The sequence below is a fragment of the Rhincodon typus genome, chromosome 1 (genome assembly GCF_021869965.1).
Source record: "Rhincodon typus isolate 14 chromosome 1, sRhiTyp1.1, whole genome shotgun sequence".
NCBI lineage: Eukaryota > Metazoa > Chordata > Chondrichthyes > Orectolobiformes > Rhincodontidae > Rhincodon > Rhincodon typus.
Window position 1 is genome coordinate 127,965,678 of NC_063332.1, and position 27,315 is coordinate 127,992,992.

The window sequence follows — 27,315 nt, forward strand, 5'->3', positions numbered from 1 at the left end:
ATGCTGCTTGGCCTGCTGTGTTCATCCAGCCCTGCACCTTGTTGTCTAGGATTGTGAATCATGCTGGTTTAGAGACTTAGCGAATACCCTAGCTGTAGATAGAACTTTAAACTAAATAGTTGGGGGAGGTGGAGCAGGTTCAGTTGCATAGTAAATTAGAAAATCAAAGGTAAAGGAGAAAATAGGATTGTAGGTTACTGATGGGACTGATTTGTGCCTTTTGTTTATTTCCTGGTAACAATGTTTGAATACCATATTGCACCAATGAATTATAAATATGTAGGGAAATTCAACAATAGAACAAACTTAAAGGCTCTGTATCTTAAGACACAAAACATTAGGAATCATGATGAACTGATGGTACAAATCAGTGTAAATGAATATGATCTCCTAGCCATTAGAGAAACATGGTTATAAGGAGATGAAAACTGGGAGCTTAACGTTCAGAGATATTTGACCTTTTGGAGCGATGGGAGAGATGGAAAAGTGGGTAGAGTAGCACTGTAAAATAAGAAATTAAAGGAGGACAGTTGTGACGAGTGATCTTGGCTTGGATTTGGGCCATGGCAAAAAACAACAAGGGAAAGAAGACATTGGTAGGATTCCCAAACAGTAACCAATCTGTGGGAAAGGCTAAAAATCAATAAATAACATGTAAGAAGAATCCAGCAAGAATTATGGGCGACTTTAATCTTGTTGATTGAGTTAGTCAATTTGGAAAGTGTAACTATGACAATATTCATTGAGTGCATTAGTGATGGCTCCATGACACATTGCTCTAGGAAACTAACTAGAAAGCAGGCTATCTTGGATCTGGTAATAGGTAATGTGGCAGGTTTAATAAATTAATTCATATTAAAAGATCCTTCGGGAATTAGGGATCATAACACGATAGAATTTAATATTCAGCTCGAGTGAGAAACGTGGGTCAGAAACAACTTAGTTTAACTTAAAGAATTAGAATTAAATGTGAGGATAGAGTTAGCCAAGGTGAACTAGGCGGATAGATTTGCAGGAATGACAGTAAGCATGCAGTGGCAGACATGTAAGGTAATTCATGACTCTCGGCAAATATATATCCCAGTAAGGAGGAAAGATTCTGAGAAGGATAAACCAACCATGCCTAACCAAGAAGGTTAAGGAGAGTTTTAAATTGAAAGCAAAAGTATTTAGGGAGGCAAAAGTCAGTGATTGCCTTGAAAATTGGGATCAATTAAGAATCCAACAAAGGAGGACTAAAGATAATAAAACCCAAGAAAATAAACTGTGAGGGCAAACTAATGAGGAATATGAAAAATGACAAGAGCTTCTTTGAACATATAAAAAGGAAGAGAAGTCAAAGTGAACATGGGCCCTTTGGAAAATGTATCTGGAGAGATAGTTATGGGGAGCAAGGAAAATAGCAGAGGAGCTAAACAGATATTTTACATCCATCTTTCTCGTGGAAGATACTTTGAGTATCCCTTTCATACTAAAGAATATGGGACAGGAAATGAGTACCATCACTACGAAAACAGTATTGGACAAACAGATGGGGCTAAAGGTAGGTGAGTCCTCTGGCACTGATGGCTTGCATCTAGGATCCTAAAAGAGGTAGCTACAGAGACAGCAGATGCTAGTACATAGATTTTCCAAAAATCCTTGGATTCTGGAGGTGTTCCAGTGGTTTGGAAAATGCCAAAGTGACACCCCTATTGAAAAAGGGAAGGAGGCAAAAAGTGAGTAACTATAGGCCGATTAGGCTTGCATCCAATGCAGAAAATATATTGGGGTCAATTATTAAGGAAGTAATGGCAGAATGTTCGGAAAGTGATAATCTAATCACGGACAGCCAGCATGGCTTCATGAAAGGAAATCATGTCTGACTAACTTCGACATTTTTGGGGAAGTCTCAACCAGAGTTGATAAATTATCAGTGCATCTTCAATGTGTACCCTTACTTCCCTTGGTGTCTTCTCTGTATCTCCTGTCTACCTGACTGAGTGACATGCCTATTTTAAATACAGTCACCCTATCAAATACACTCGCTTTCAATTTTTAACCTATCCAATGTCTTAAATACAGAATTGATTTTGGCAACTTCTAATTCCTTGGCAAAAATAAATGTGAAGTACTCAGTTAAGTGTCTAGTCATATTCCCTACCTCCATGCATATGTATTCTCATATATATCAAGCTCCCCCACTCTGCAGCTACTTTTATCATTTATGTAAAGAAGATGTCAGGATTCACTTTATGTTGGCTGCCAGTTTCTCTTCATAAAACAAACGCACCGGTAGTCACCAGTACTCTTCAAAACTTAAGGTTTTTTTTAAACTCATGCACACTCTTTAGATGTCTTAATTGTATTTTCCCACTTTCCTTTTGGACCTTCCGTATTCAACCTGGTTTTCAATTGCGTTAGTGACATCCATTGTATGCAACCTCTTTGGTTCACCTTACTTTCTACAACTCCTTGATGAAAGGTGATAGAGTAATTTACAACAAGAAAGGGGGCATTTGGCCCATCAAGCCCATGACAGCCCGATGGAGGAAGTCAGAATCACTCCCTCACTTGGGTCCTGTAGCCACCCAAGTTTATGTACTTAAAAGTATTTATCCAGGCTTGTTTTGAAATGAAATTATTGTTTCTCCATCCATCATTTTCATGGGCAGTGAGTTTCAGGTCACCATCACTTGCATTATAAATAAGTTCTTCCTCACATGCACCATGCTGTGTTTGTGCTCCTAAACAAATATTCGGAAATATGCAACATTTGAGCAGCTCCTGTGTTGGAAGATAAATTGAATTGTCCTTGTAAAAGCTTTGGGAAAATCTCTTCCTCAAGGTGTCTACTATTGTCAGCTCAGGGTGAAGATTGTTTGGAGCAAATATAAATATAAATTGTATCTAATAATACAAAATGTTGGTGAAATAGGGGTCTTTCAATTTGTTGCATTGGTAATTTTTAAGTAATTGCTGGTATGATGCAGCTACGCTAACAGCATTTAATCTATAAATCAAGTGTTATTATGACAAGGAGACAAACAATATATATGCAGACTGTAATTATTGTCATGAGAATTTTTAACATTTCGTATTTTCTATGCTCCAGATAATTCCAGCAGGAGGAAATATTATTCTAAGAGTTGTCTTTCTGCCCACTGAAGAAGGAACTGTACAAAATTCTTTATTTATAAACACCTCTACCCATGGGACTCTTTCATATCAGGTTGGTAAATGGACTTAATTCTAAAGCACTCTTTCTGAAAATTCCCTTGTGCACACGAGATCTAGATGTAGCTACTGTATTACACAGCTTCATGATACAGCATTAATTATGCAACAACTTGTACTGCTGTTTAAAGTTTCCTTTTGTAAAGAGGTATTGAAATAAAAAATGATCAATTGGTTTACTTCACTTGTTTTCACAATGAAAGTTATGCACAAGTCTGTTGGTAAATGACGTTTAGATTTTATGCTGCTTGACAGTTGTTGGCCAAATCTGTTCGTTCAGACTTTATGCTTTTGAGGCAGCGTGCGTGGCTGAGGTACAACATTCACATTGCGCATTTGACTATTCCTTGAAAGATGATACTGCTAAAGTAGCAGTGAAGGAGTAGGTAGTTAAGAAACTGAAGGGATTAAAAATTGATGGGGTGCGGGGGGGGGCATTAAAAAGGATGACTGTACTTTCCTTAGTCACAAGGTCTGAGCGGGACATATCCAAAGATGCTGAAGACAGAAGGATGAAAATTGAGGCGGCGTTGGCCATAATCTTCTAATTTCCCTTAAATTTAAGGATTAGCCGGGCAAACATAGGCCAGTGTCTTTTGACCTCTGTTGGAAAAATTATTGGAAATTATTTTTTAAGTTTGTTCATAGGATATGCGTTTTGTTGGCTAGGTCAGCATAGATTGCTCAGATGCAGTTGAGCCATAAACACTGCTGTATTTCTGGAGTCTCTCTTAAGCCAGACCAAGTAAGGATGACATTCTTTTTTCCTAAAAGCCATTACTGAACCATATGGGTTTTTATGACAGTTGATAGTGGTTACAGGTTCCCATTAAAAGAGCTTTTTATTCCAAATTTATTGTATTGAATTCAAATTTAACCTTTTTTCTATATGATAATCAAGGCCAAAATGAGCAGGCACTTGGAACAGTGTATTCAACCGTGGGACCTGCTGCTTTGTTGTTCTCCATTGTGGCCGATTTTTCTTGTGCTGTCCCCATAATCCTTAATGTCCTCATTAAGCAGATATCTGCTGATACCTTCTTGAACTTAATGACTGAGCTTCCACAACCTTTTTGGCTAGAGGGTTCCCATGAGTTGGCACCTTGAGTGAAGGAATTCTTTTTCGTCTCAGGCCTAAATGGTCTGAGATTGTTCATCAAAGAAAGCCAGCACAGATATGCTAAAGAAAATTCCTGTTAACCAGCTTGATTGAGATCTTTGAGGGTAACGGATGGTTGATGAGGGTAATGAAGTTAGTTTGATCTGTATGGGCTTTCAAAAGCATTTTTATTAAAGTGCCACATAACAGATTTACTAACAAAATTGAAGCCCATGAAATATGAGTGACAGTGGCAGTATGGATACAAAGATGACTTGGTGAATGGAGGAAGTATACAATCGTATTTCCCAGATGATACCAGAACTACAACTTGGGTAAACACTTCTCAAAATTTGCAGATGACAAATTTGAAAATTTTGTGAAATGTAAGGAGGATGGTGGTAGCTCCTAAAGGTTCCTAAACGGTCTGGCAAAATGGGCAGACACGTGAGAGATGATAGTTAATGCAGAGAACTGTGATGTAGTATAAATCGTGAAAGGATGAACAAAGAGAAGCTTTAGGAAGCCATTGAAGACTTTAGAGACAGTGCAAAAAAGATTTATTAAAATTGTGCCAAGATAAGGGACATGAGCTACATGCGTAGAATGAAGAAGCTGGGCTATTTTCTTTAGAAAAGATTGAGAGGAGATTTGATAGAAGGTGTGCAAAATCATTAGGGCTCTGGACAGAATATCTAGATATCTTTCCTAACAAAGGATGGGCCAAGAACCAGAAGAGACAGATTTAAAGTAATTGGCTGAAGTACCAAAGGCAGCATGAGAAATATTTATGTGCAGCAGGTTGTTAGGATCTAGAATGAGTTGCCTGAGAGAATGGTTTGAGACATTGAATTGTGACTTTCAACAGGGAATTGGGAAAATTTCTGAAGAGAGAATTGCGTGGCTCCATAAAAAGGGCATGGGGCTTGGTAAATTGCTCTTGCAGAAAGCTGCTGCAGATACAGTGGGCCACTGGCTTCATCTGTGCTGCAAGCATTTGATTATTTAATTTTTGATTTGGACAAATGGATTTAACTGATGTTGTGAGGCAGATGAAACTCTGCTACTCCCTTGAGGAATATTGATTTACCATCTAAAGTGCTGTGATGGTGTGGAGGTGCCAGTGTTGGCTGTGTAAAGTGATCACATTACTATTGGAGGAATTCTTCTGTCCTGCATGAGTTGGTGCCTTTGGAGTTTGGGGGAGAGGGCTGTTTGTGGTAGGGACAAGGTTAGCTCATTTAGTAATACATCAAATCTCTGCAAACCTCAATAGTCAATGTGCAAAAAGGGACGGAAAGAGAAAAGCTATCTATGTGACCTCAAACTCATTTTAAATTATTGAATAGGCAGACTTTTCCACTGGAAAATTTAATTACTTTAATTGTTTAAGTTGATCTCTCATTGATTTTTTTTAAAGTTTAATAAATAAATATGTTTACAGAAGTTAGAAGTCTTGAAGCAAATTTATTCTTTTCAAACAGTTGCAATGCATAATATCTTAAGTAGAATCTGCTGAATGAAGGGAAATCAATTGTACAATTATATTGATATTTACTGAATGCTGAATTGTCCCTTTTTCATTTCCTTTTAATTAAAAAAAGATGATTGGTGTTGGAGTTCGCAATCCTGAGCTGGTAGTGGACAATCAACATTACTCAGATGACAAACTCATCTTTTTTCCACACATTCAAAATATTCAGGTTGGTGCACATATACAAAAACTGTCAAGATTGAATAATTTTATACAAACTAAGTCAAAAACATTAGGATAAATCATTAGCTGTATATCTTGTTGTTTATTCAATGCCAGAATTCTTTGTCTTGTATTTAAATTACTACTGTGCCTTCCAGTGGAATCAGTATCTTTCCTCTTTGTTGATTGGAGATGAAGTGGCTCTGAACTTGCTTAGTCAAGATGATCTCTTTCCAATTTGATACGTTTGATCAAAGTTGTACAGAAATCAACCCAGCAGCACCGTGAGCTAGAGCTGGAAATCTGGTAATTGGATGGCTGTTAAAGATTATTGCTTGCTAGTTAGTTTACTTAATACATTGAACTGCTAGTTACAGAAATAGCCAATATACAAGAAGGGAAGGAAAGAGGAAAGCTATTTACATGGTCTTAATCTCACTTTGAATTATTGAATAAAGGGGAGGGTATTTCATTCTAGTTTGAGACAATGATCATTTGCTTTCTGTCAGAAAAAACATTTTAAATTTCTAAAAACAATCTCTGGAGAAGATGGGTGGACATCTCCCATTTATTGTAAATGTCCTAGAGTCTAATCTCCCTTTGTGGTATAGGTGTGTAATGTACATATAACATTGATAGTTATTGATGTCCTCACTAGACTATACAGTAGATGCTTCTCTCATCAATACAGACAGGAAAATCATTGTTTAAGCATTGGAATGGTTTGCTTCATATTGTTTATGTTCAAATTATCAAAAATTTCTGAGATGAGGATGGGAATGGAAGTTATCTCTGAGCCTACCACAAATCTTTAAATGCAAATCTAATAGTGGTCTGGATGTCATGATCTTGGTGTTAATTGCATCTGTTTGTTTTGTCCCCATGTAAACTCAATCCCCTCATCTCTTCCTAGAATATAATTGGGATTTCATCTGAGCATTTTGTTCCAACACAGCAGAAAAATTATCGGGGAAGTAGAGTTGCAATGGTAAAATTATGCTTTTGTGACAAAAATTAATGCTGCAGGAAAAATAATTTTAGTTTAAAACTTTCAGAATCTGATAGTCAATGTTAAAGAATCATAGAATAGTTGCATCCATAGAGGAGGCCTTTGGCCTGTCGTGTTCATTTTGGCACTCTGCAAGACCAAAATTGGTGGAGTTGCAGATAGTGAGGAGGATTGCCAAAGGGTTTGGGCAGAGAAAGGGCAGATGGAGTTTAATCTGAACAAATGCGAGAGAATGCATTTTGGGAGATCAAATTCAGGTATGAATTACGCAATAAATGGCTGAACCCTTTGGAGCATTGACTTGGAGGGATCTGGGCACACAGGTCCACAGATCCCTGAAAGTGGCAACACAGATGGATAATGTTGTCAAGAAGGCATACAGCATGCTTGCCTTCATCAGCCAGGGCATGAAATGTAAAAGTTGGCAAGTTGTGTTATAGCTGTACAAAACTTTAGTTAGGCCACATTTGGAATATTGTGTGCAATTTTAGGTGCCACACTACCAGAAGGGCATGGACATAGGTACTTTGGAGAGGGTGCAGAGAAGGTTTACCAGGATGTTGCCTGGTCTGGATGGTTTTAGTTATGAGGAGAGGTTGGATAAACCTGGATTGTTTTCACTGGAAAGAGTCTGAGGAGTGACCCAATAGAGGTCTAAAAAAAGTTGAGGCATATATAGGGTGGATAGTCAGATTATTTTTTCCCCCAGGGTGGAAAGGTCAACTACAAGAGGGCGCAAGTTCAATGAGGGGCTGAAAGCTTAAAGGAGAAGTGCGGGGAAAATTTATCACAGGGTGGTGACTGCCTGGAATGCACTGCCAGTGGAGGTGATGGAAACGGGCATGTTAGCAACATTTAAGGTGTGTCATGAACGTGAAGCAAATAGAGGGTTAGATACTACGCGTGGGCCATAAGTAGTGGGTTTAAATAAGGATTAGGAATTGGCCCAGGCTTGGTGGGCTGAAGGACCTGTTCCTGTGCTGTATTGTATTGCATATTGGAATCTTTACTTAAATATATAATAACAAATCAGGTAGAAATTGAAAATGGAATAAACGACTGTCACAAATTTTAAAAAAAGGAATGTCTTGCTGAGCAGGATTATGATATTGCTGATTTCTCCAGTGACAGTTTGAAATTATTCTAAAGTAGCAATGATAAAATCTTGGTGTGTCTGAGCTGCCAGGTACAAGTAAGTCTCAAACAGAATCAGAAAATTTTGAAAATACTGAGCAGATTCTACATAATCAAATAACCCAACCACACCTCTCCTTTCACCAACAGTCCCATGCTCCTTACCTGGTTGGAGTCTATCTCATTATGCCTATGCTGACAGCAACCATGCACCAGACAATTTACAGTCGAAGACATTTTTTGTGAAAATGTTTGTCCTTGCATACTGTTGCCTTTCTTGCCAATCTCATTATATCAGTGTCCTCTAGTTCTTAACTCTTAAACCAACGTGAATGCTTTGTCTCCAACAGTGATCTAGAACCTGCATGATTTTGAACATGCATATCAAATTTTCTCTCCATCTTCACAGCCTCTTCAACCTATTCATGTAATTATCCATGGAACCATTCTTCTAAATCTTTTCTGCAACCTCCCTGCAACAGTACCTGAAAGATGCCTTCACAAAGACGGTGCACAGAATTGGGACACAATATTCCAATTGAGACTGAACCAGAGTTTTATGAAGATTCATCAGAACTTTCTTGCTTTTATCTTTTGTGCTCTTATTTGTAAAGGCCAGAATCTGGAGTCTTTTAAACCATTTTATTCAACCTGCTCTGCCATTTACACACGCACCCAAATCCTTTTGTTCCTGTACCTCATTTAGAATTCTACCCTGTTTATAGGTATTTTGAATCAACCTGTTCAGATTTCTTATGACGCACCTCCTGGAACAGGTTGGACTCTACATAGACCTTCAGGACCAGAGGTAGGAATGCTACCCCTGTGCCACAAGACCCTTTAGCCTGTTTTATCTTGTCTGTCCTCATTCTTTAAATTGAATTGTACTACTTTCCCACCTAACAACACACAGGGTGTGTCCACACTTCATGAACTGTCATGGTTCAAGAAGGTGATTAACTATCTTAAGGCCAATTAAGGATGGACGTCAACAAGCTGGTCTAGCCGTAGTGTCCACATCCTGCGGAAAAAATTAAAAAGAATTTCACACTTCTCTGCATTAATTTTCTTCTGTCTAATTCTGGCCATTCCACCAGCCTATCTGCTTTCTTTTGAGGTTTATCACCTCTCTTTGCAGTTCACAACATTTACAAATTTTGGCATCTCCAATCTGAAATTATGACCAGTGCACCTAAACCTAGACTATTAATATAGAATAAGGAAAAGCATTGGTCCTAGGATTGATGGCTGTGAAACCCTGGCATGTGTGTTAGCTCATCAACTATGTGTTACTTTATTAAAACTTGAGATTAATTAAATGTTACTTGCTTCCAACAAATCTCTGGCTTTCCTGAATTAATCCACTTTCATTCAAACAACCATTTATTACCCAGATTATCATCTTGCGAAAATTTCCTTTGACCAAGGTTAAACTCACTGCCCTGTAGATTGATGGCTTTATCTTTACACCCATTTTGAACGAGTGCAAAATTTGCAATTGTCCTGTCCTCTGACATCAGATCATGGCAAATGCCTCCACAGTTTCCTCCCTTAATTCCCTCAGCATCCTTGGATAAATTCCAATTGGTCCAGGTGACTGACTTTACATACCACCAGCCTTTCAAATATCTCTCCTGTTAACTTTTGGCTCATGCAGTGCCTCAGTTGCCACCACTTTCTCTGGCTACAGCAGAATCATCTTCTATTTTAAAGCAAGTTGCAAAGTACTCACTTCGCACCTCAGCTATATCCTCTGCCCACGTGTCAATCTTTTGGTCCCTATTCAGCCAACCTTAACATGTTGCAGCACAAATGAAGACTATTCAAGTAATCGCGTCTCTACTGGCCTTTTAAAGAAGCAATTCTTATTGTGCCATTCTCCTGACATTTCAGCACAGGAGGAGACCACACTGCCTGTTGTGCCTACGCTTGCCCAATGACAGATTTTTAAACAACAACCCTGGCTCTGTATTCTCCCGCAACAGGAAATATCTTTTCCAAATCCACCCTATCAAGATGCCTCCACATCTTACGTTTCAATTAAGACATCTCTTACTCTTCTGAACTTCAGTGAATACAAGCCTACCCTGTCCAATCTTTCTTCCTAAATCAGCTGTTTCATTCCAGCTTGTCTGCTAAACTGTCTCTGAACTGCCTCCAATGCACCTGCATCCTCCCTTAAATAGGGTGACTAGTACTGTGCATAGTACTCCAGATTGAGTTTGACAGCGTCCCTGTATAAATGAAGCGCAATCTCCCTACTTGGTATTCAATTCCCCTTTGCGATAAATGACAACAATTTATTAGCTTTCCTTATATACTGCTGTCTACATTCTAATCTCTTATGATTCATGAGAACACCCGTTTTCTCTGCATTTCAGAGCTCTGCAATCTCGCACCATTTAGATAATATGCTTTTTCAAATTTTATCTGCCAAAATGCATAGTTTCATATTTTCCTACATTACACCTCTATTTGCCACATTTTTGCCCACTCAATCAACCTATCTAATCATATTTTTTTTTTGTAGCTGCCTTCTGTCCTCTTCACAGCTTATTTTCGTACCAATCTTTGTGTCATCAGCAAATTTGGCAACTATTCCTTCTGCTCCTTCATCCAAGTCATTTATTTAAATTGTAAATCATTGAACTCCCAGCAATGATCCCGGTACGCACCACTTGTTAAATCTCGCCAACCTAAAAAAAGAGCTATTGCGATGTCTATTCTCTGCTTCGTTTTAACTATTTTAATCTTCTTTCCACAACAATATGCCATCTATTACACTGTGAGCTTTTATCTTCCGCAATAACCTTTGATGTAGCACCTTATCAGATAGCTTTCCAGAAGGTAAGTGTATTGCGTCCACTGTTCCCCTTGCACTTAGCTTCCCAGAAGGCAAGTACTACCACCTCAAGAACTCCAATGTTAGCTAAACATGATATCCTTTTCACAGAACCATATTGACTCTGCCTGACAGCCTTGAAATTATGAAAGTGTCTCAGCATAACTTCTTTAGCAGTTTCCATCTGATAGAAATAAAGCTAATTGGCCTGTAGTTTCCTGCTTTCTGTCTTCCTTTTTGAACAAAGGAGTTGTAATTGCTAGCTTCTGATGCATTGGGACCATCCCTGAATCGAGGGATTTTTGGAAAATTAAAATCAATGTATCAAATATGTCACACGTCACTTCTTTCAAGATCCTAGGATGAGATCCATCAGGACCTGGGTACTTGTCAGCTCACAGTTCCAACAAATTATTAGGTACTGCTTCTCTGATTGCAATTTTCCTGAGTTCTTCCCTCCCTTCTATTTCTCGATTTATTGCTGTATCTAGGATGTTACTTATATTGTCTAGAATGAAGACTGATGCAGAATACCACTTCAATCCATCTGTCATTTCCTTATTTTCCATTATTAATTCTTCAGTCTCACTTTCTGTAGCAATGCTCATTTTATTAACTTATTATTTAAATATTTATAAAAACTCTTACTACCTGTATGTGTATTTCTGCCTAGCCTTCTCACTGTAATGGTTCCCTTATTAGTATTTTGGCTGTTTTTTTGAATATATTATTAAAATGGGACGGTGGGACGGTGGCTCAGTGGTTGGCACTGCTACCTCACAGAACCAGGGACCCAGATTTGATTCCGCCCACTGGTAACTGGCTGTGTCGAGTTTGCATGTTTTCTCCCACAGTCCAAAGATATGCAGGTTAGGTGGATTGGCCATGCTAAATTGCCCCATAGTGTCCTGGGATGAGTAGGCTAGGTGAATTAGCCATAGTAAATGTGGGGTACTGGTATAGAATGGGGAGGTGGATCTGGGTGGGATGCTTATCGGAAGGTCGGTGTGGATTCAATGGGCTGAATGGCCTCCTTCCACACTGTAGGGATTCTGTGACGATATCTAATCTTCTGACCTGCAGACACTCTTTGCACAATGGTATACTGTTTCTTTTATTTTGATATTTTCTATAACCTTTCCAGTTAACCACAAATGCCTTCATAATTCGCCTTTCTTAAATTCTATAAAATAGTCTTGGGCCCATCACTATTCCTCAGACTGAATGTAAAATTCAATCACACTGTCCGCTGCTGCCTAGGGGTGCCTTCACTGTGAAATTGTTTATTTTCTCTCATTGTGCAAATCTAGTGTAGCCTGCTGTCTGGTCACCTTCAGAACATGATGTTCTAAGAAACTCTTTGGCTACAGGACAGGGTAAGCATATTGTTAAAGGGTTGGTGGCGGAAATGCTGTATACCACCCCCATAAAATACCCCTTTCCTTTTATAATTTTTTAATTTCTACCTAACCTGTTTTCATATCCTACATTCCTGAGCTTAGGCCATCCTTCTCTATTGTGCTAATACCATCATTAACTAACTGAACTACTTCTTCACCCTTTCCTAGTTTCCTATTCTTCCTAAATGTCCTGTACCCTTGAAGATTCAGGTCCTAATTCATGTCATCCTTCAGCCGTGTCTCTGTAATGGTTACCAGATCGTACTCGTTCATTTCCACTTACACTGTCAGTTTCTGTTTTGAATGCTATGTGCATTCAGATACAAAGCCTCTAGTTTTATCCTTTTATCTTAATTCTAATCTTATGAGTTGGTTAACTCTCCAATTTGTTTTTCTTTTACTATTTCTTCCTGTCACAGTATTTCATTTTCTATATTAAATCCTTTCTCTTTCTTGCCTTGACTTTATTCTTTGATTTACTACATCTTCCTAAACTTGATCCCTTGCCCCTGCTATTTAGTTTAATATCCTCTCTACTTTCTGAGAGTTAGAGTTGCAAAAATGCAGCCCCAACGCAATTCAAATGGACAGCGGCCCATTTGTAAGTTCCTGTTTTTCCCAGTATTTGTGCCAATGCCCCACGACCTGGAACCCACGTCCCACACCAGTCTTTGAGCCATGCATTCATCTTTCTAATCTGATTTGCATCATGCCAATTTGCATGTGCCTTAAATTATAATCCAGAGATTTGCCTTTTGATTTGATGCCTAGCTCCTCTTACCAACTATGCAGCGCCACCTTTCGTTTTCCTGCCTGTGTGCCATTGAGCACCTGAACACTGACCATATTTAACAACCAAACTGTAAGAGGTGTGACTGCGTCCTAGTACAAAGAATCCAGGTAGCTCTTGCCCCCTCCACGATGTGTTGAAGTCTGTGTATGTCAGCCTCCAACTCAAACTGTGAACCAAAGCTACTTGAGTTTCAACACTTGCTGCAGATGTGTTATTTCTGGACCAAACTGTCATCCAGGAACTCCCACATGCTGCAACTGTGATACATCACCTGTACTGCCATCTTTAATATGTTTTTCAGGAACTATGATTTATTTTTGTTCTGTTATATAATTTCTTAGCCTTGCCACCAGTTATGCTATTTGATCCTTAGAAACAGATTAAACCTTAATCACTTAATAAATACTCAGCAAATATCTAGCTTATTTTCCTGTTGCAGCATAAGAATCAATGCTTGAGGCTGAAAAGGTTTGGAGAAAAATAAAAGAAAACCTCTTTCCTTTCTTCCCTCACTCACTCAACCATCCAACTCTAACACTCCGCTCTAAGTCATGTAAGTGCAAAGTCGCACCAAGATGGTCAGTTTTAATGTGCTACTAAGAGAATAAGTCTAGTTGACGCAAGTAATGAGGATCTGGTTTCAGCTGCTGCTTTATTAATCCCAACTGCTCTTTGAAGACCTTGTTTACCTTACTTAAGGCTGGGAGCTGCAGAGTTTAAACATTTCAATTAAATGTCAATTAGAAACAAAATGTGATTTGTGCAAAACAAAAATTTAGATTTTCCTACCTACCAGTGCAAGTATTCAGCCCCTTCTAGTTCATATTTTTGCCTTCGGTGCTGACCCTTCCATTAAGGGAAATAGGTCTTTTCCATGCACAATATCCCAGCCTGCCTCAACTTTGAACAGAATCAAATCTCGCCTCAGTTTTCTTTGTTAGAAGGAAAGCAACGCCGGCCTATCAATTTTGCAGTCCTGGTGACATCCTTGTAAATCTCCTCTGCACCCTCTCTAAAGTGCGATTGTGTCTTTAATGAGATGACTAAAACTGCCAGCAATATTCAAGTTGTGGTCCAGTAAATATTTTATGTAACTTCAACTTAAGTCCTGCTCTGTTGTATTCTGTGACTTGGCTGATAAAGGGAAGTGTTCCATATGCTACCTTAACCACTTTATCAACCTGCCCTGCTACCTTCGAGTATCTGTGGATGTGCAGCCCAAGGTCCCTCACTTCGTCTACACCTCTCAGTATCTAACTATTTATTATGTGTTCCTTTTGCCTTGTTTGATCTTCCAAATGCAACACCCCACAATTTCTCTGGTTTGTATTCTATTTGCCACTTCACTGACCACCTACCCAGTCCATTGATGCCTTGTTGCTTTCTGCAGCTTCCCTCTTGACTTTCAATCACATAACCCACGTTTGTGTCGGCTGCAGACTTCTTGATAATGTCCCCTGCATTTTAAGTCCAAAGCAATAACACATACCCCACAAAGCAGACAATCTTGTACTGAGCCCTGTAGGACTCTTTTGGAAACAAAAACAACTGTCAATAATTATTAACAACAAAAACAGAAATTGCTGAAAAAGCTCAGCAGGTTTGGCAGCAATTATTGTCCAGTTCATAGAATCCCTACAGTGTGGAAACAGGTCCTTCGGCCCAACAAGTCCACACCAAACCTCAGAGCATCCCACCCAGACCCATCCCCCTATAACCCACTTAATCTACACCTCCCTGAACACTCTGGGCAATTTAGCATGCCAATCCACGTAACCTGCACATCTTTGGACTGTGGGAGGAAACCGGAGCACCCGGAGGAAACCCACGCAGACACGGAGAGAATGTGCAGACTCCTCACAGACGGTCGCCCGAGGCTGGAATCGAACCCGGGTCCCTGGCGCTGTGAGGCAGCAGTGCTAACCACTGTGCCGCCGTGCCGCCCCCAGTTCTGAAGAAAGCTCACTGGACTCCTAACGTTAACACTGTTTTCTCTTTGTCTCATGATTATTCCTTTGTTTCCTGCCACTGAGCCAATGTTGTATCGAGCTTGCTACACTCCCCTGGATCCTATGGATTTTTATGTCTTTAAACATCTGATATGCAGAAATTTGTCAAAAGCCTTGCTAAAATCCATGTAGGCTGTGTTGAGTGCAGGGCCCTCCTCAATCCCACTTATTACTGCCTCAAAAAAATTAGTGCAGTTAGTTAGATGTGAACTTCCCTTAACAAATCTGTGCTGACTGTGTTTGATTATTTTATGCCTTTTTAATTGGCAGTTTATCCTGTCTTTCAGAATTGTTTGAGTTTAGACGGAGTGGCCTGTAATTGCTGGTCTACTATTTTTCTTAAATCTTCAATCAGAGGTATAATGTATGTAGACCTCCAATCCTCCAGCACCGTACATGCATCCACTGAAGATTGGAAAGTGATGATCTTTGCCATTTCCTCCCTAGTTTTTCATAACATCCTGAGGTATATTTCATCCAGTCCTGGTGATTTATTCGCTTTCAAGATGCTAATCTCATCAAAACTTTCTCTTTCCCCCGTGTTTATCACATTCAATATATCACACACTTCTTCAACTACAGTGCCTTCATTACACCCTCTTTGGTCAAGACAGATATAAAATATTCATTAAGAATTATGCCCACATCTTTCTACATCTGCACTTTAGGATTATCTTTTATATCAGTTGCCATTCTGTATGCATACTTGCTGATTTCCTCTTTTACTTCCAACTCTGAACTTCCTATATTCTGCCTCAGTTGTATTATCACCATGACATCTAAAGTGCACATCTATTTCATTTTTTCTGCTGCATCTTGCTTCATTTCACCATTTAGGAACTCTGGCCTTGCATGTCCCACCTTTTCCCTACGTGGGATTGTACATATACTGCGTTGTCTTTAAAGTATGCCCAGTGTTTAATTACTATTTTGCCTGCTAATTTGATTGCGGCCTGTCTGGGACAGATTTATTATCCTGCTGAAATTTACCCTCCAGTCTAAAATTTTTACACACTATTGTTCTTTTCCATAACTAATTGAAACCTTTTGATGTTATTATCACTGTTGCCTTAATATTCCTTACTGGCATTTGTTTTGCTTGACCTACCTCCTTTCTTGAAACCAGATCTAGCAATGGCTTTTTCCATGACTCAAGTTCTCTAGAACCTGAATCTGTATTCCCTTGAATACAGTTTGGAACCTTAACCCACCCACCCCCACCCCTCAACTCTCCTGCCCTCTGTTATTGCCATCCGAGAATATATTGGAATAATAGGAACGGGAAATAAATGCTGGCCTAGCCAGCGATACCTGCGTCCATAAGTGAGTAATAAATCTTTGGCAGAAATCAACAGATTGAAAGTGTGGTAATGTCTACCTCAGAGAAAATCACACAATTTGAATGCATAAGCTTTGTCAACGGCATTTAATGTAAATTGGTTATCATTAAGTTTGGATTGAAGATTTTTTTTCCTCTTCGGCTCTGACACCCTAGGAGAAAACTTCAAATTGCACGCTCTCAGAACTAAGTTTTGAACTTGCTCTACCTTTACAGAGCTATAAAGATTTCCAGGTAAGAAAATCCCCTCTCTCCAGGTACATGTGTCATTTATTTTATTATAAATTGTGCTGTAGGATTTTGGAATAGATGGAAAGATGAATTAACCAACAGAACAAAGTTGATCTCGATGTTGATATTCTGCAGTTAATTTCTCTTAATGTTGTATTTTAATTGCATCTTTATATTTTATATTAGCTTGATCACTGACAAAAAAAATATACTGGAAAAGCTCAACCTGTGGGGAGAAAGCAGAGTCTAGTAATTTCTTTTTTTTAGATAATAATCCTGCTTTCTCTCCACAGATGCTGCTGGACCTACTGAGTTTTTCCAGCAATTTCATTTTAAGATTTCTGATTTCCAGCATCTGCATTTCATTGGTTTTTGTTAACTTCATCACTGGATTTGTTTAATTCAATCCTGGACATTTAAAGTGATGGGTCATGTTGCAAAAGATCATTTAAGAGTCCCTGAACCATTTACTTTTAAAATTCTGTCTTTCCTTATCTGTTATCCTGTGGAGTGTTATTTAACACTTAGCTGAGGTCATAATATTTTTGGTTCAGCACCTAAGCACATTATCGTAGAACGTAGAACATGCCTTTGGCCCACGATGTTGTGCCGACCTGTTATCCTACTAAGATCAATCTACTCTGCGTACCTTACATTTTACTATCCTCCATGTGCCTATCCAAGAGTCGTTTAAAAGTCTCTAAAGTATTTGACTCTACTATCACTGCCGGCAGCGCATTCCACGCGCCCACCACACTGTGTGAAGAACCTACCTCTGACATCTCCCCTATATCTTCTTCAAATCACCTCAAAATTATGCCCCCTCGTAATAGTCATTTCCGCCCTGGGAAAAAGTCTCTGACTATCCACTCTATCTATGCCTCTCATCACCTTGTAAACCTCTATCAAGTTACCTCTCATCCTCCTTCGCACCAATGAAAAAAGCCCCAGTTCCCTCAACCTTTCCTCAAGACCTACCCTCCAGTCCAGGCAGCATCCTGGTAAATCTCCTCTGCACCTTTTCTAAAGCTTCCACATCTTTCCTGTAATGAGGTGACCAGAACTGAACACAATATTCCAAGTGTGGTCTAACCAGGGTTTTATAGAGCTGCAGCATAACCTCACAGCTCTTAAACTCAATTCCCCTGCCAATGAAAGCCAACACACCATTTGCTTTCTTTACAACCCTATCAACTTGGGTCGCAACTTTGAGGGATTTATGGACGTGGACCCCAAGATCCCTCTGTTCCTCCACACTGCCAAGAATCCTGCCATTAACCCTGTATTCTGCATTCAAATTCGACCTTCCAAAATGAATCACTTTTCCAGGTTGAATTCCATCTGCCACTTCTTGGCCCAGCTCTGCATCCTGTCCATGTCCTATTGCAACCTACAACAGCCCTCCACACTATCTACAACTCCACCAACCTTCATGTCATCGGCAAACTTACTAATGCACCCTTCCACTTCCCCATCCAAGTCGTTTATAAAGATCACAAAGAGCAGAGGTCCCAGAACAGATCCCTGTGGAACACCACTGATCACCAAGCTCCAGGCTGAATACTTTCCATCTACTACCACCCTCTGTCTTCTATTGGACAGCCAGTTTTGTATCCAGACAGCCAAATTTCCCTGAATCCTATGCCTCCTTACTTTCTGAATGAGCCTACCATGTGGAATCTTATTGAATGCCTTGCTAAAATCCATATACACCACATCCATAGCTCTACCTTCATCGATGTGTTTTGTCACATCCTCAAAGAATTCAGTAAGGCTTGTGAGGCATGACCTGCCCCTCTCAAAGCCATGCTGACTATTTCTAATCAAACTGTGCTTTGCTTTTCCAAATAATCATAAATACTGTCTCTCAGAATCCTCTCCAATAATTTGCCCACCACAGAAGTAAGGCTGACTGGTCTGTAATTTCCAGGATTATCCCTATTCCCTTTCTTGAACAAGGGAATGACATTTGCTACCCTCCGATCTTCTTGCACTACTCCAGTGAACAGTGAGGAAGCAAAGATCATGGCCAAAGGGGCAGTAATCTCTTCCCTCGCTTCCTGTAGTAACCTTGGATATATCCTGTCTGGCCCAGGGAGACTTATCTATCTACATGTTTTTCAAAATTTCTAGCACATCCTCCTTCCTAACAACAACCTGTTCAAGCATATCTGCCTGTTTCATGCTGTCGTCACAAACGTCAAGGTCCCTCTCACTGGTGAATCCGGAAGCAAAGTATTCATTTCAGGAACCCCCACCTACCCCCCCACCCCCAAACATCTCTGACGCCGCACACAAGTTCCCTCCACTGTCTCTGATTGGCACTACCTTCTCTGGCCATCCTCTTGTTCCTCACATAAGTTAGAAAGCCTTGGGGTTTTCCTTGATCCTACCCACCAAGGTTTTCTCGTACCCCCTTCTAGCTCTCCTAAGTCCATTCTTCAGTTCCTTCCTGGCCACCTTGTAGACCTGTAGAGCCCTGTCTGATCCTTGCTTCCTCAACCTTAAGTAAGCTTCCTTCTTCCTCTTGACTAGGTGTTCAACATGTCTTGTCATCCAACGTTCCTTCGCCTTACCGTCCTTTCCTTGCCTCAGTGGGACAAACCTATTCAGTACTTGTAGCAGCTGCTCCCTAAACAACTTCCACATTTCTATCATGCATTTCCCTGAGGACATCTGATCCCAGTTGGTGCTCCGTAATTTTTGCCTAATAGCATTGTAATTCCGCCTCCCCCAATTAAATACTTTCCCATACTGTCTGCTTCCTATCCCTCTCCATGACTATAGTAAAAGTCAGGGAGTTGTGATCACTCACCAAAATGCTCTCCCACTGAGAGATCTGACACCTGGCATGGTTCGTTGCCAAGCACCAAATCCAATATGGCTTCCCCTCTAGCCCGTGTACCTACATATTGAGTCAGAAATCCTTCCTGGACACACCTGACAAAATCTGCTCCATCCAAACTATTTGCATTTAGGAGGTTACAGTCTATAATTAGGGAAGTTGAAGTTGCCCATGACAACAATCCTATTACTTCTGCACCTTTCCAAAATCTGTCTCCCAATCTGTTCCTCAGTGTCTCTGTTGCTACTGGGGGGTCTATAGAAAACTCCCAATAAAGTGACTGCTCCTTTCCTGTTTCTGACTTCCACCCATACTGACTCAGTGGAGAAACCCTTCTCCATGACCTCCCTTTCTGCAGCTGTGATACCATCCCTGACTAGCAATGCCACTCCCCCACCCCTTTTACCTCCCTCCCTATTTCTAGTGAAAAATCTGTACCCCGGAACAACCAACAACCATTATTGCCACTGTGTCATCCAAGTCTCCGTAATGGCCACAGCATCGTAGTTTGAAGTACTGATCCTCGCTCTAAGTTTGTCACCTATATTCCTGACACTTCTTGCATTGAAGTAGACACACCTCAACCCGTCGCACTGACTGCCAGTTTGCCCTATTAACTACTTATCCTTCCTCATAGACTCTCTGATTGCTGTATCTGTCTGTACACTGGCTACCCCATCCTCTGATCTGTAGCTCCGGTTCCCATCCCCCTGCCGAACTAGTTTAAACCCTTCCAAAGAGCTCTAGCAAACCTCCTGTCCAGGATATTGGTGCCCCTCCAGTTCAGGCGCAACCCGTCCTTCCTGTACAAGTCCCACCTTCCCAGAAGGTATCCCAATGATCCACAAACCTGAAGCCCTCCCTCCTACACCAGCTCTCTAGCCACATGTTCAGCTGTGCTCTCTCTGTTTCTAGCCTCACTAGCCCGTGGCACGAGTAGTAATCCTGAGATTACTACTCTACTTGTCCTGGCTTTCAGCTTCCATCCTAACTCCCTATAATCACTTTTCAGGTCCTCATCCCTTTTCCTAGTTACGTCATTGGTACAGATGTGTACCACAACTTCTGGCTGCTCACCCTCCTCCTTAAGAATCCTGTAGACTTGATCCAAGACATCCCTGACCCTGGCACCCGGGAGGCAATATACCATCCGGGAGTCTCACTTGGTACCACAGAATCTCCTGTCTGTTCCCCTAACCAGTGAATCTCCTTTCACTATCGCTCTCCTATTCTCATCCCCTTCCCTTCTGAGCCACAGAGCCAGGCTCAGTGCCAGAGACCTGGCTGCTATGTCCTTCCCCTGGTACATCGTCCCCTGCAACAGTATCCAAAACGGTATACTTGTTATTGAGGGGAACGGCCACAGGGGATCCCTGCACTGTCTGCCTATTCCCTTCCCCCTCCTGACAATCACCCAGCTACCTTTGTCCTGTACCTTGGGTGTGACCACCTCCTTAAAACTCCTCTCTATCACCCCCTCAGCCTCCCGAATGACCCGGAGTTTATCCAGCTCCAGCTCCAGTTCCCTAACATGGTCTATGAGGAGCTGGAGTTGGGTGCACTTCTCACAAGTGAAGTCAGAAGGGATACCAGTAGTGACCCTTACCTCCCATATCCTGCAAAACGAACATGTAACTGCCCTAGCTTCCATTCCCTCTACTCTAGATTTCCAGAAGAATAAAGAAAAAAAATCCTTACCTTAGTGACCCTCCACAGTCTTTTGTTTCGGTTAGAGGAGGAGGATGGGTGGGAGAAACTACACGTGTAGTGTTTCGGGTCTAGCCAATGCCCGAATATATTAGTTCACTTCATGGCTTGTGCTGTCACCACTCCCGCTGCTGAAAGCAAGAAGGCCACTGCTTCGTGAGGTAAGGTTTTTTTATAAAGAAAATCTTGGCTGACAATTTTTTCTTTATTGTCCTTTCATGATGTTACACTGATGAGGCCAGTATTTATGTCCATCCCTAATAGCCTTTGGATTGAGTGGCCATTTCAAAGGCAGTTAAGAGTCGCTCACGTTGCTGTGGGTCAGGACTCTAATGTAGGCCAAGCAGGTAAGGATGGCAGATTTCCATCCCTGAAGGACATTTGTGAACCAGATGAGTTTCAGTAACAATTGATTTGTTTTGTGGTTACTATTACAAAGTCTTACTTTATATCCCAAGTTTATTCATTGAACTTAAAAGTCCACCTGCTGTTCTCAAAGCTTCGAACTTGGGGGATTAGCCTGTGTCTCTGGAATACTGGTCCAGTGAAATTACCCCTATGCCATCATCTTCCTCCCTTCCTTCTCTTTCCCACAGTCTCCATGTTTCATTACATTGCTGTGGTCATGCTGGAGATCATATCCTTCAAATGGAGGCATAGAATTCAGGAGGAAATGGAAGATTCTATGGCACCTTTTCACTTAAGAACATACTTGCCCTGACAAGTTTGCCATTCTCCAATGCTTCATTAATATTCTGTTTCTGACTACAGGGCAATGCATTTGATTGTAATATTGTATTTGCATATTTACTGTGTACCAAAATACACATGTTAGTCATGCATATGACTAGGAGAATTGCCCCAGTGTATACGTTATTTACTTTGGTAGTAGAAAAATACTTAATATGTTTCTATGGCATTGTTTTACTATTTTGGGAAGTTGGTAATTCATTTAGAATAAAAAGTAAGAGAATTTAATAAAACAACAATACATTAACCAGCATGATTATGATGTTTTAGAATGTTTCTGTTTATCTAGTGATATTACTTTACTGAAATAAATTCCAAACCTCAAGCTCAAAATATATTTAGCTGTTTCTAGGATTATTTTGTTACTGTGCTGGTTCCTGTTTTTGAATTCTAATTTCTATTTGTATTGAAAATTGATAATGAGAAGTTTTTGCCCTTCTGACCCATTGCATGTATTGAGAAATTCTGACCTTCCACTGTCCGCCTAAGTGGATTACCTTTCTCTTGCAACACTGAGGGTATATTATGGTTTAGGATTTTCTTCTTGGTGAAAGCCTAGTACGTCACTCCTGCCAGAGTAATATAACTTGCCTAGATTGCAGCCAGTGCCATTCACCAAGGCAGAGCTGGTACCTAGATGCAAACCAAGTGAGACTGGAGTGGAGGCACATGAAATCTTACCATGGAGTAAATGGGCATGAATTTGGATATCAAGGAGGGTTCAAAGTTAGGCAAATATCAAACTGGTAAAAGGGGATAACTGAGAATATGTCCACACCTTAGCTTGCATTGCATAAATTTATACAAATTAAGAAACTTTTTTTTTGGAGTGTTAGTACTGTTATGCTATATTTAACAGTTCCCTGTTTACATCAAACGTTGACCTTGATGCTCATGTCTGAAATCGTTATAGTAAGTTGTATGAATTCTATTAAACCCCAAATCACAGGTTTCTTCATGGAGGATTCACATTTGTAAGATTAAATTGATTTGAAATAATACTAATCCACTGAATATTGAAGCTGTGTGTTTGAATGTGATGTTAACTCCTGATCTGGTCTTTTTGTTTGATCTTGTAAATAATAAATCCTTGTCGTTTGATATTTGGAAGTCTCATTACTTTTCACTAATTTAATCCTTTGTCTGTTACAGAAACATTGCTTGTTGAGGAATGAAAAGTTTATACTGTATGTCCACGTCTCTCTCAACATGGGAGAGTGTTACAAAGAATTTGAAATAGTAGAGAGCTATTTATTAGAAAACATTTTTGTACTTTATTTGCCAGTTAACAAAGAAAGTACCCCAGGTAAATTTATATATCTTGCCTGTGTTTTCTGTTCCTTCCCAGTGCACATTTAATATATTTTGTCTGCATTAGTGGCTGATTTCCTTTCAGTAATGTAAATTTTGGCAGAGTATATATACAATGGTCATTTTAAGTGAATATTAATGTAAACGTTTCTTACTTCTACTATGAAGACTTGAGGAAAGCTTTAACCATTAATTCCTTCAGGTGCATTTCAGATGTTTGTATTTTCGGTGTTTTTCTAACAGTGACTGCACATCAAAAATAATTCTATGAACATAAAAAACTTAATTGTTTCTCAGATGCTTCTGAAAATACTAGTTTTTTTTTAAAACTGCCATTGCAGTTACTAAATTCCTTTTTTACAGGTGAACAAATAAATACTGTGTACTTCTGGCATTCGGGGAACAATATTTTGTATATTAAGGTATGATTTTTAAATACTTTTAACATTTTATATCATCTGATCTTCAATTTGTAGTTCATATTATTGATCCATTTGGGCAAGAATGCCCAGTTAGTGTGCAAAGAAAGACTTAATTTCAAGTTTTGTACAAGAATGTGCTATAGAAACAGAAGCTCAATTGTGTTTTGCTCTCATTTCTCTTTGCTATAATCAGGCGTTTGTTACTGTCTGAATGTCCTAACCATGATAAAATCACTTTCTAAAAGGTTTAACTCTACTGATTCTGTCTTGTACCTATGTATTGAATTCTGATAAATCACTTTCATTAGTCCACTTTCTATACTGACAGTACCTGCCAAGTACTACTCTTAAATTGACATTGTTTTGTTAATCCTTCACAGAATGTTCATTTTCTGTCAAGAGCAAGCACAATTACTGTTGAGTTTGAGCCAAAGCTGTTGGAGACATCTGTGACCAATTTGATGAACGTTGCTTCTATTGTTTGCAAAGGTAGGTAATTTAATGCTTAGGTGCTAATTGAGATGATTAAATGTAATTTATTTATTAGTCAAGGAGATCTATGTGGTTCCAAGTCTTTATTGGGGCTGAGGATGATTCTGGCTAATTTTAGTTTAGTACCAAAGACCCCTGACAAAGCCTAACTCTCTCTCACACCTTAAAGGTTTTCTAAACTTTCTAACATGCTACTTGAGGCATGGCATGTTTTTTAATGTGTTGATTAAAACCTTTTTATGTCTTATTGAGTTCATACTGATAGTTCTGTATAAATGCAGGATGTAAACTTTGATACTGTTGAAAAATATTTTCACTTTACTTTCCAGCAGCTGTTATGCCTGACAATATGGAAAATTGTTCAGGTGAAGTGATACATGTAGTAAAAGGCAGCTTAATAGCGAAAGCATCTCCTACACTGCAGCTAATAGAAAGGTGAGTTCACTGTGAGTAGGTCTGGAATGTTTAAATCTCACTTATTTATTTTTGTAATGCATTATATGGTTAGACTTTGAAACCTAAGGCATTTTTATAGTTTGATCGTTTATTTCATTGTGTAAAACATATAACATTAGTGAATTTCTGAAGAAGGGTCTTGACCCGAAACATCAACTCTCCTGCTCCTCTGATGCGGCCTGGCCTGCTGTGTTCCTCCAGCTCCACATCATGTTATCTTTGACTCCAGCATCTGCAGTTCTTACTATCTCTGTTTGCAAAGTGATGTTTATTTTGGGTTCACCGCATTGTTTTCTGAATGATTCCTTAGGATGTAAGATCAATCTGTTATTAACCCTGTGTGTGTCTGAGGAGCAGGATGAATTGTCACACTGCATTCCCTTCAAGCTCCCTGAACAAAGGAGATTTTGGGTATCTTTGTAGAGATCCTTATCATTTTAAAGTGTGAAATCATTAGTCAGAGTTGACTTACACTTGCTGTACTTTGAGAAGAATCCAACTGTTTATGTATTGATTAATTCAGTAATTTCTTTACTGTGCATTTTGTTTTTTTCAGTGCTGTGCAGATTTGGAAATCCTAATTTCCTTGGCCATAGCCCAATGTCCTCTGCAGCATTGCCTGCACATAAGCAGGCATTAACAACAACAATAAAAGCTACTTGTATTTGTGTAACCTTTCTAATAGGGCTACAGGATGAAATGTTCTCCACTGAAGGTGGGGAGAACAGGAGATGAATCATAGAATCCCTACAGTGTGGAAACAGGCCCTTCGGCCCACCAAGTCCACACTGAACCTCAATCCCACCCAGACCCATCCCCCCCCACAACCCACCTAATCTACACCTTCCTGAACACTATGGGCAATTTAGCATGGCCAGTCCACCTAACCTGCACATCTTTGGACTGTGGGAAGAAACCGGAGCACCCGGAGGAAACCCACGCAGACATGGGGAGAATGTGCAAACTCCTCAGACAGTCGCCCAAGGCTGGAATTGAACCCGGGTCCCTGGCGCTGTGAGGCAGCAGTGCTAAGCACTGTGCCACCATACTGCCCAGATAATTGGGGGTGTTGTCTAAATTCTTGCCACTTCAGTTACCTTCTAGATGAGAAGGTCAGTTGGGGACTTTCTGAACTGGCCATTTGAAGGGTCTCAATTCCCCACCTTACTGATTACTTGATTACTTGACTTCTTGGCAATTAAGTACATTAGTCAATTTCTTGACAGGGAAACCTGGGTGACTGCTTGCTAGGTCATGGGGGACTGCCAGTTGGAGGCATGGATTGTGGTCAAGGAGGCCCACACTTCTACTCTTGACTTGAAAACCCCTCTCTCATACACCCACTCTGCAGTATACAGATAAAAGTCACTTGCCTTCTGACTGTTGAATCCCCAGAGCAGAAGACCTCGATGCTAACCCTATCCCTGCCAAGGAGCCAGACATTACCATCTTCTAATTGATCAGCTTCTGGTGACTTGGGATGCCTGTGTAAAGGCATGTTCATTCATCCACATTCATTTGTCACCTCTTACTGAACTGAATGGCCTGAGATCAAGTGTGTTACCTTGTTTCATTAGTTGCCGCCTACCATGCCTGCCTTCATACTTTGACAAAAGAATGGGAGATTGCACCCATTGGAACTGGATTGGGCCATTCAGCTCTTTGAGTCTGTTCTGCCATTTAATGTAATCACATTTAATCTGGTTATGGTTTCAGCCCAACTTTTTGTATCCTCCATAGCCTTTGACTCCCTTGTCTTTCAAAAATCTATCTAACTCTACCTTGAATAAATTCAATGTAATTTGAGTATAGGAGTTAGGATGTCATGTTGAGATTGTACATGACATTGAGGCCTCTTCTGGAGTACTGTGTGCAGTTCTGGTCTCCCTGTTATAGGAAGGATATTATTAAACTGGAGAGGGTTCAGAAAATATTTACTCGGACGTTGCCAGGCTTGAGATATAAAAATTGGCTGGATAGACTGGGACTTCTTTCACTGGAGCGTAGTAGGTTGAGGGATGACCTTATAAAGGTTTACAAAATCATGAGGGGCATAGATATGGTGAATGACAGAGGGTTTTCCCTGGCGAGGGTGAATTCAAAACTAGAGTGTGTCTTTTTAAGGTGATAGGTTTAAAAAGGACATGAGGGGTAGCTTTTTTACACCGCGTAGATAGTGTGTGAAATGAACTGCCAGAACAAGTGGTGGATGTAGGTACAGTTACAATGTTTAAAAGCCATTTGGATAAGTTCATGAAAAGAAAAGTTTTCAAGGGCTATGTGTCAAGCTCAGGCAGGTTTGACTAGTTTAGTTTAGAAACGTGGTTGGCGTGGACTTGTTGCTGTATGACTCTGACTGTGACCTTCGTATTGAATGTCACGAAGGTATGGAGATAAAAATTAGAAAACAAATTGTAACTACCAGTTAATAAATCAGTGACTAAACAACATATATTAAATGTCATCTCCAAATGTACGAAGAATGTGGTACCCCAAAAAGACTTTAAAAGTTATTGGTGGACAATACATGGGGTCCTGCCAGAAAGTGGCAGAAGCAGAAAATA

The 27,315-nt window shown here is 40.0% G+C and overlaps 2 protein-coding genes across 3 annotated transcripts in view; one reads left to right on the plus strand and one right to left on the minus strand.

Annotated features, from left to right (window-relative positions):
* Positions 1-16,771, plus strand: part of LOC109916662 (transmembrane protein 131-like) — a 77,172-nt gene extending 60,401 nt beyond the window's left edge. Inside the window, exons 6-9 of one of the 2 annotated variants that reach the window (XM_048601676.1) lie at positions 3,095-3,211; positions 5,920-6,018; positions 12,307-12,372; positions 16,694-16,771. In XM_048601676.1, the coding sequence (XP_048457633.1) occupies positions 3,095-3,211; positions 5,920-6,018; positions 12,307-12,348 (258 nt within the window). In that variant the 3' untranslated portion in view covers positions 12,349-12,372; positions 16,694-16,771. Of the gene's footprint in view, positions 1-3,094; positions 3,212-5,919; positions 6,019-6,169; positions 6,283-12,306; positions 12,373-16,693 lie in introns of those variants that run through there. The other variant, XM_048601670.1, reaches the window with a different exon arrangement.
* tmem131l (transmembrane 131 like) overlaps positions 1-27,315 on the minus strand; it is a 316,682-nt gene that overhangs the window by 137,546 nt on the left and 151,821 nt on the right. The gene's annotated exons all lie outside the window — the stretch shown is intronic.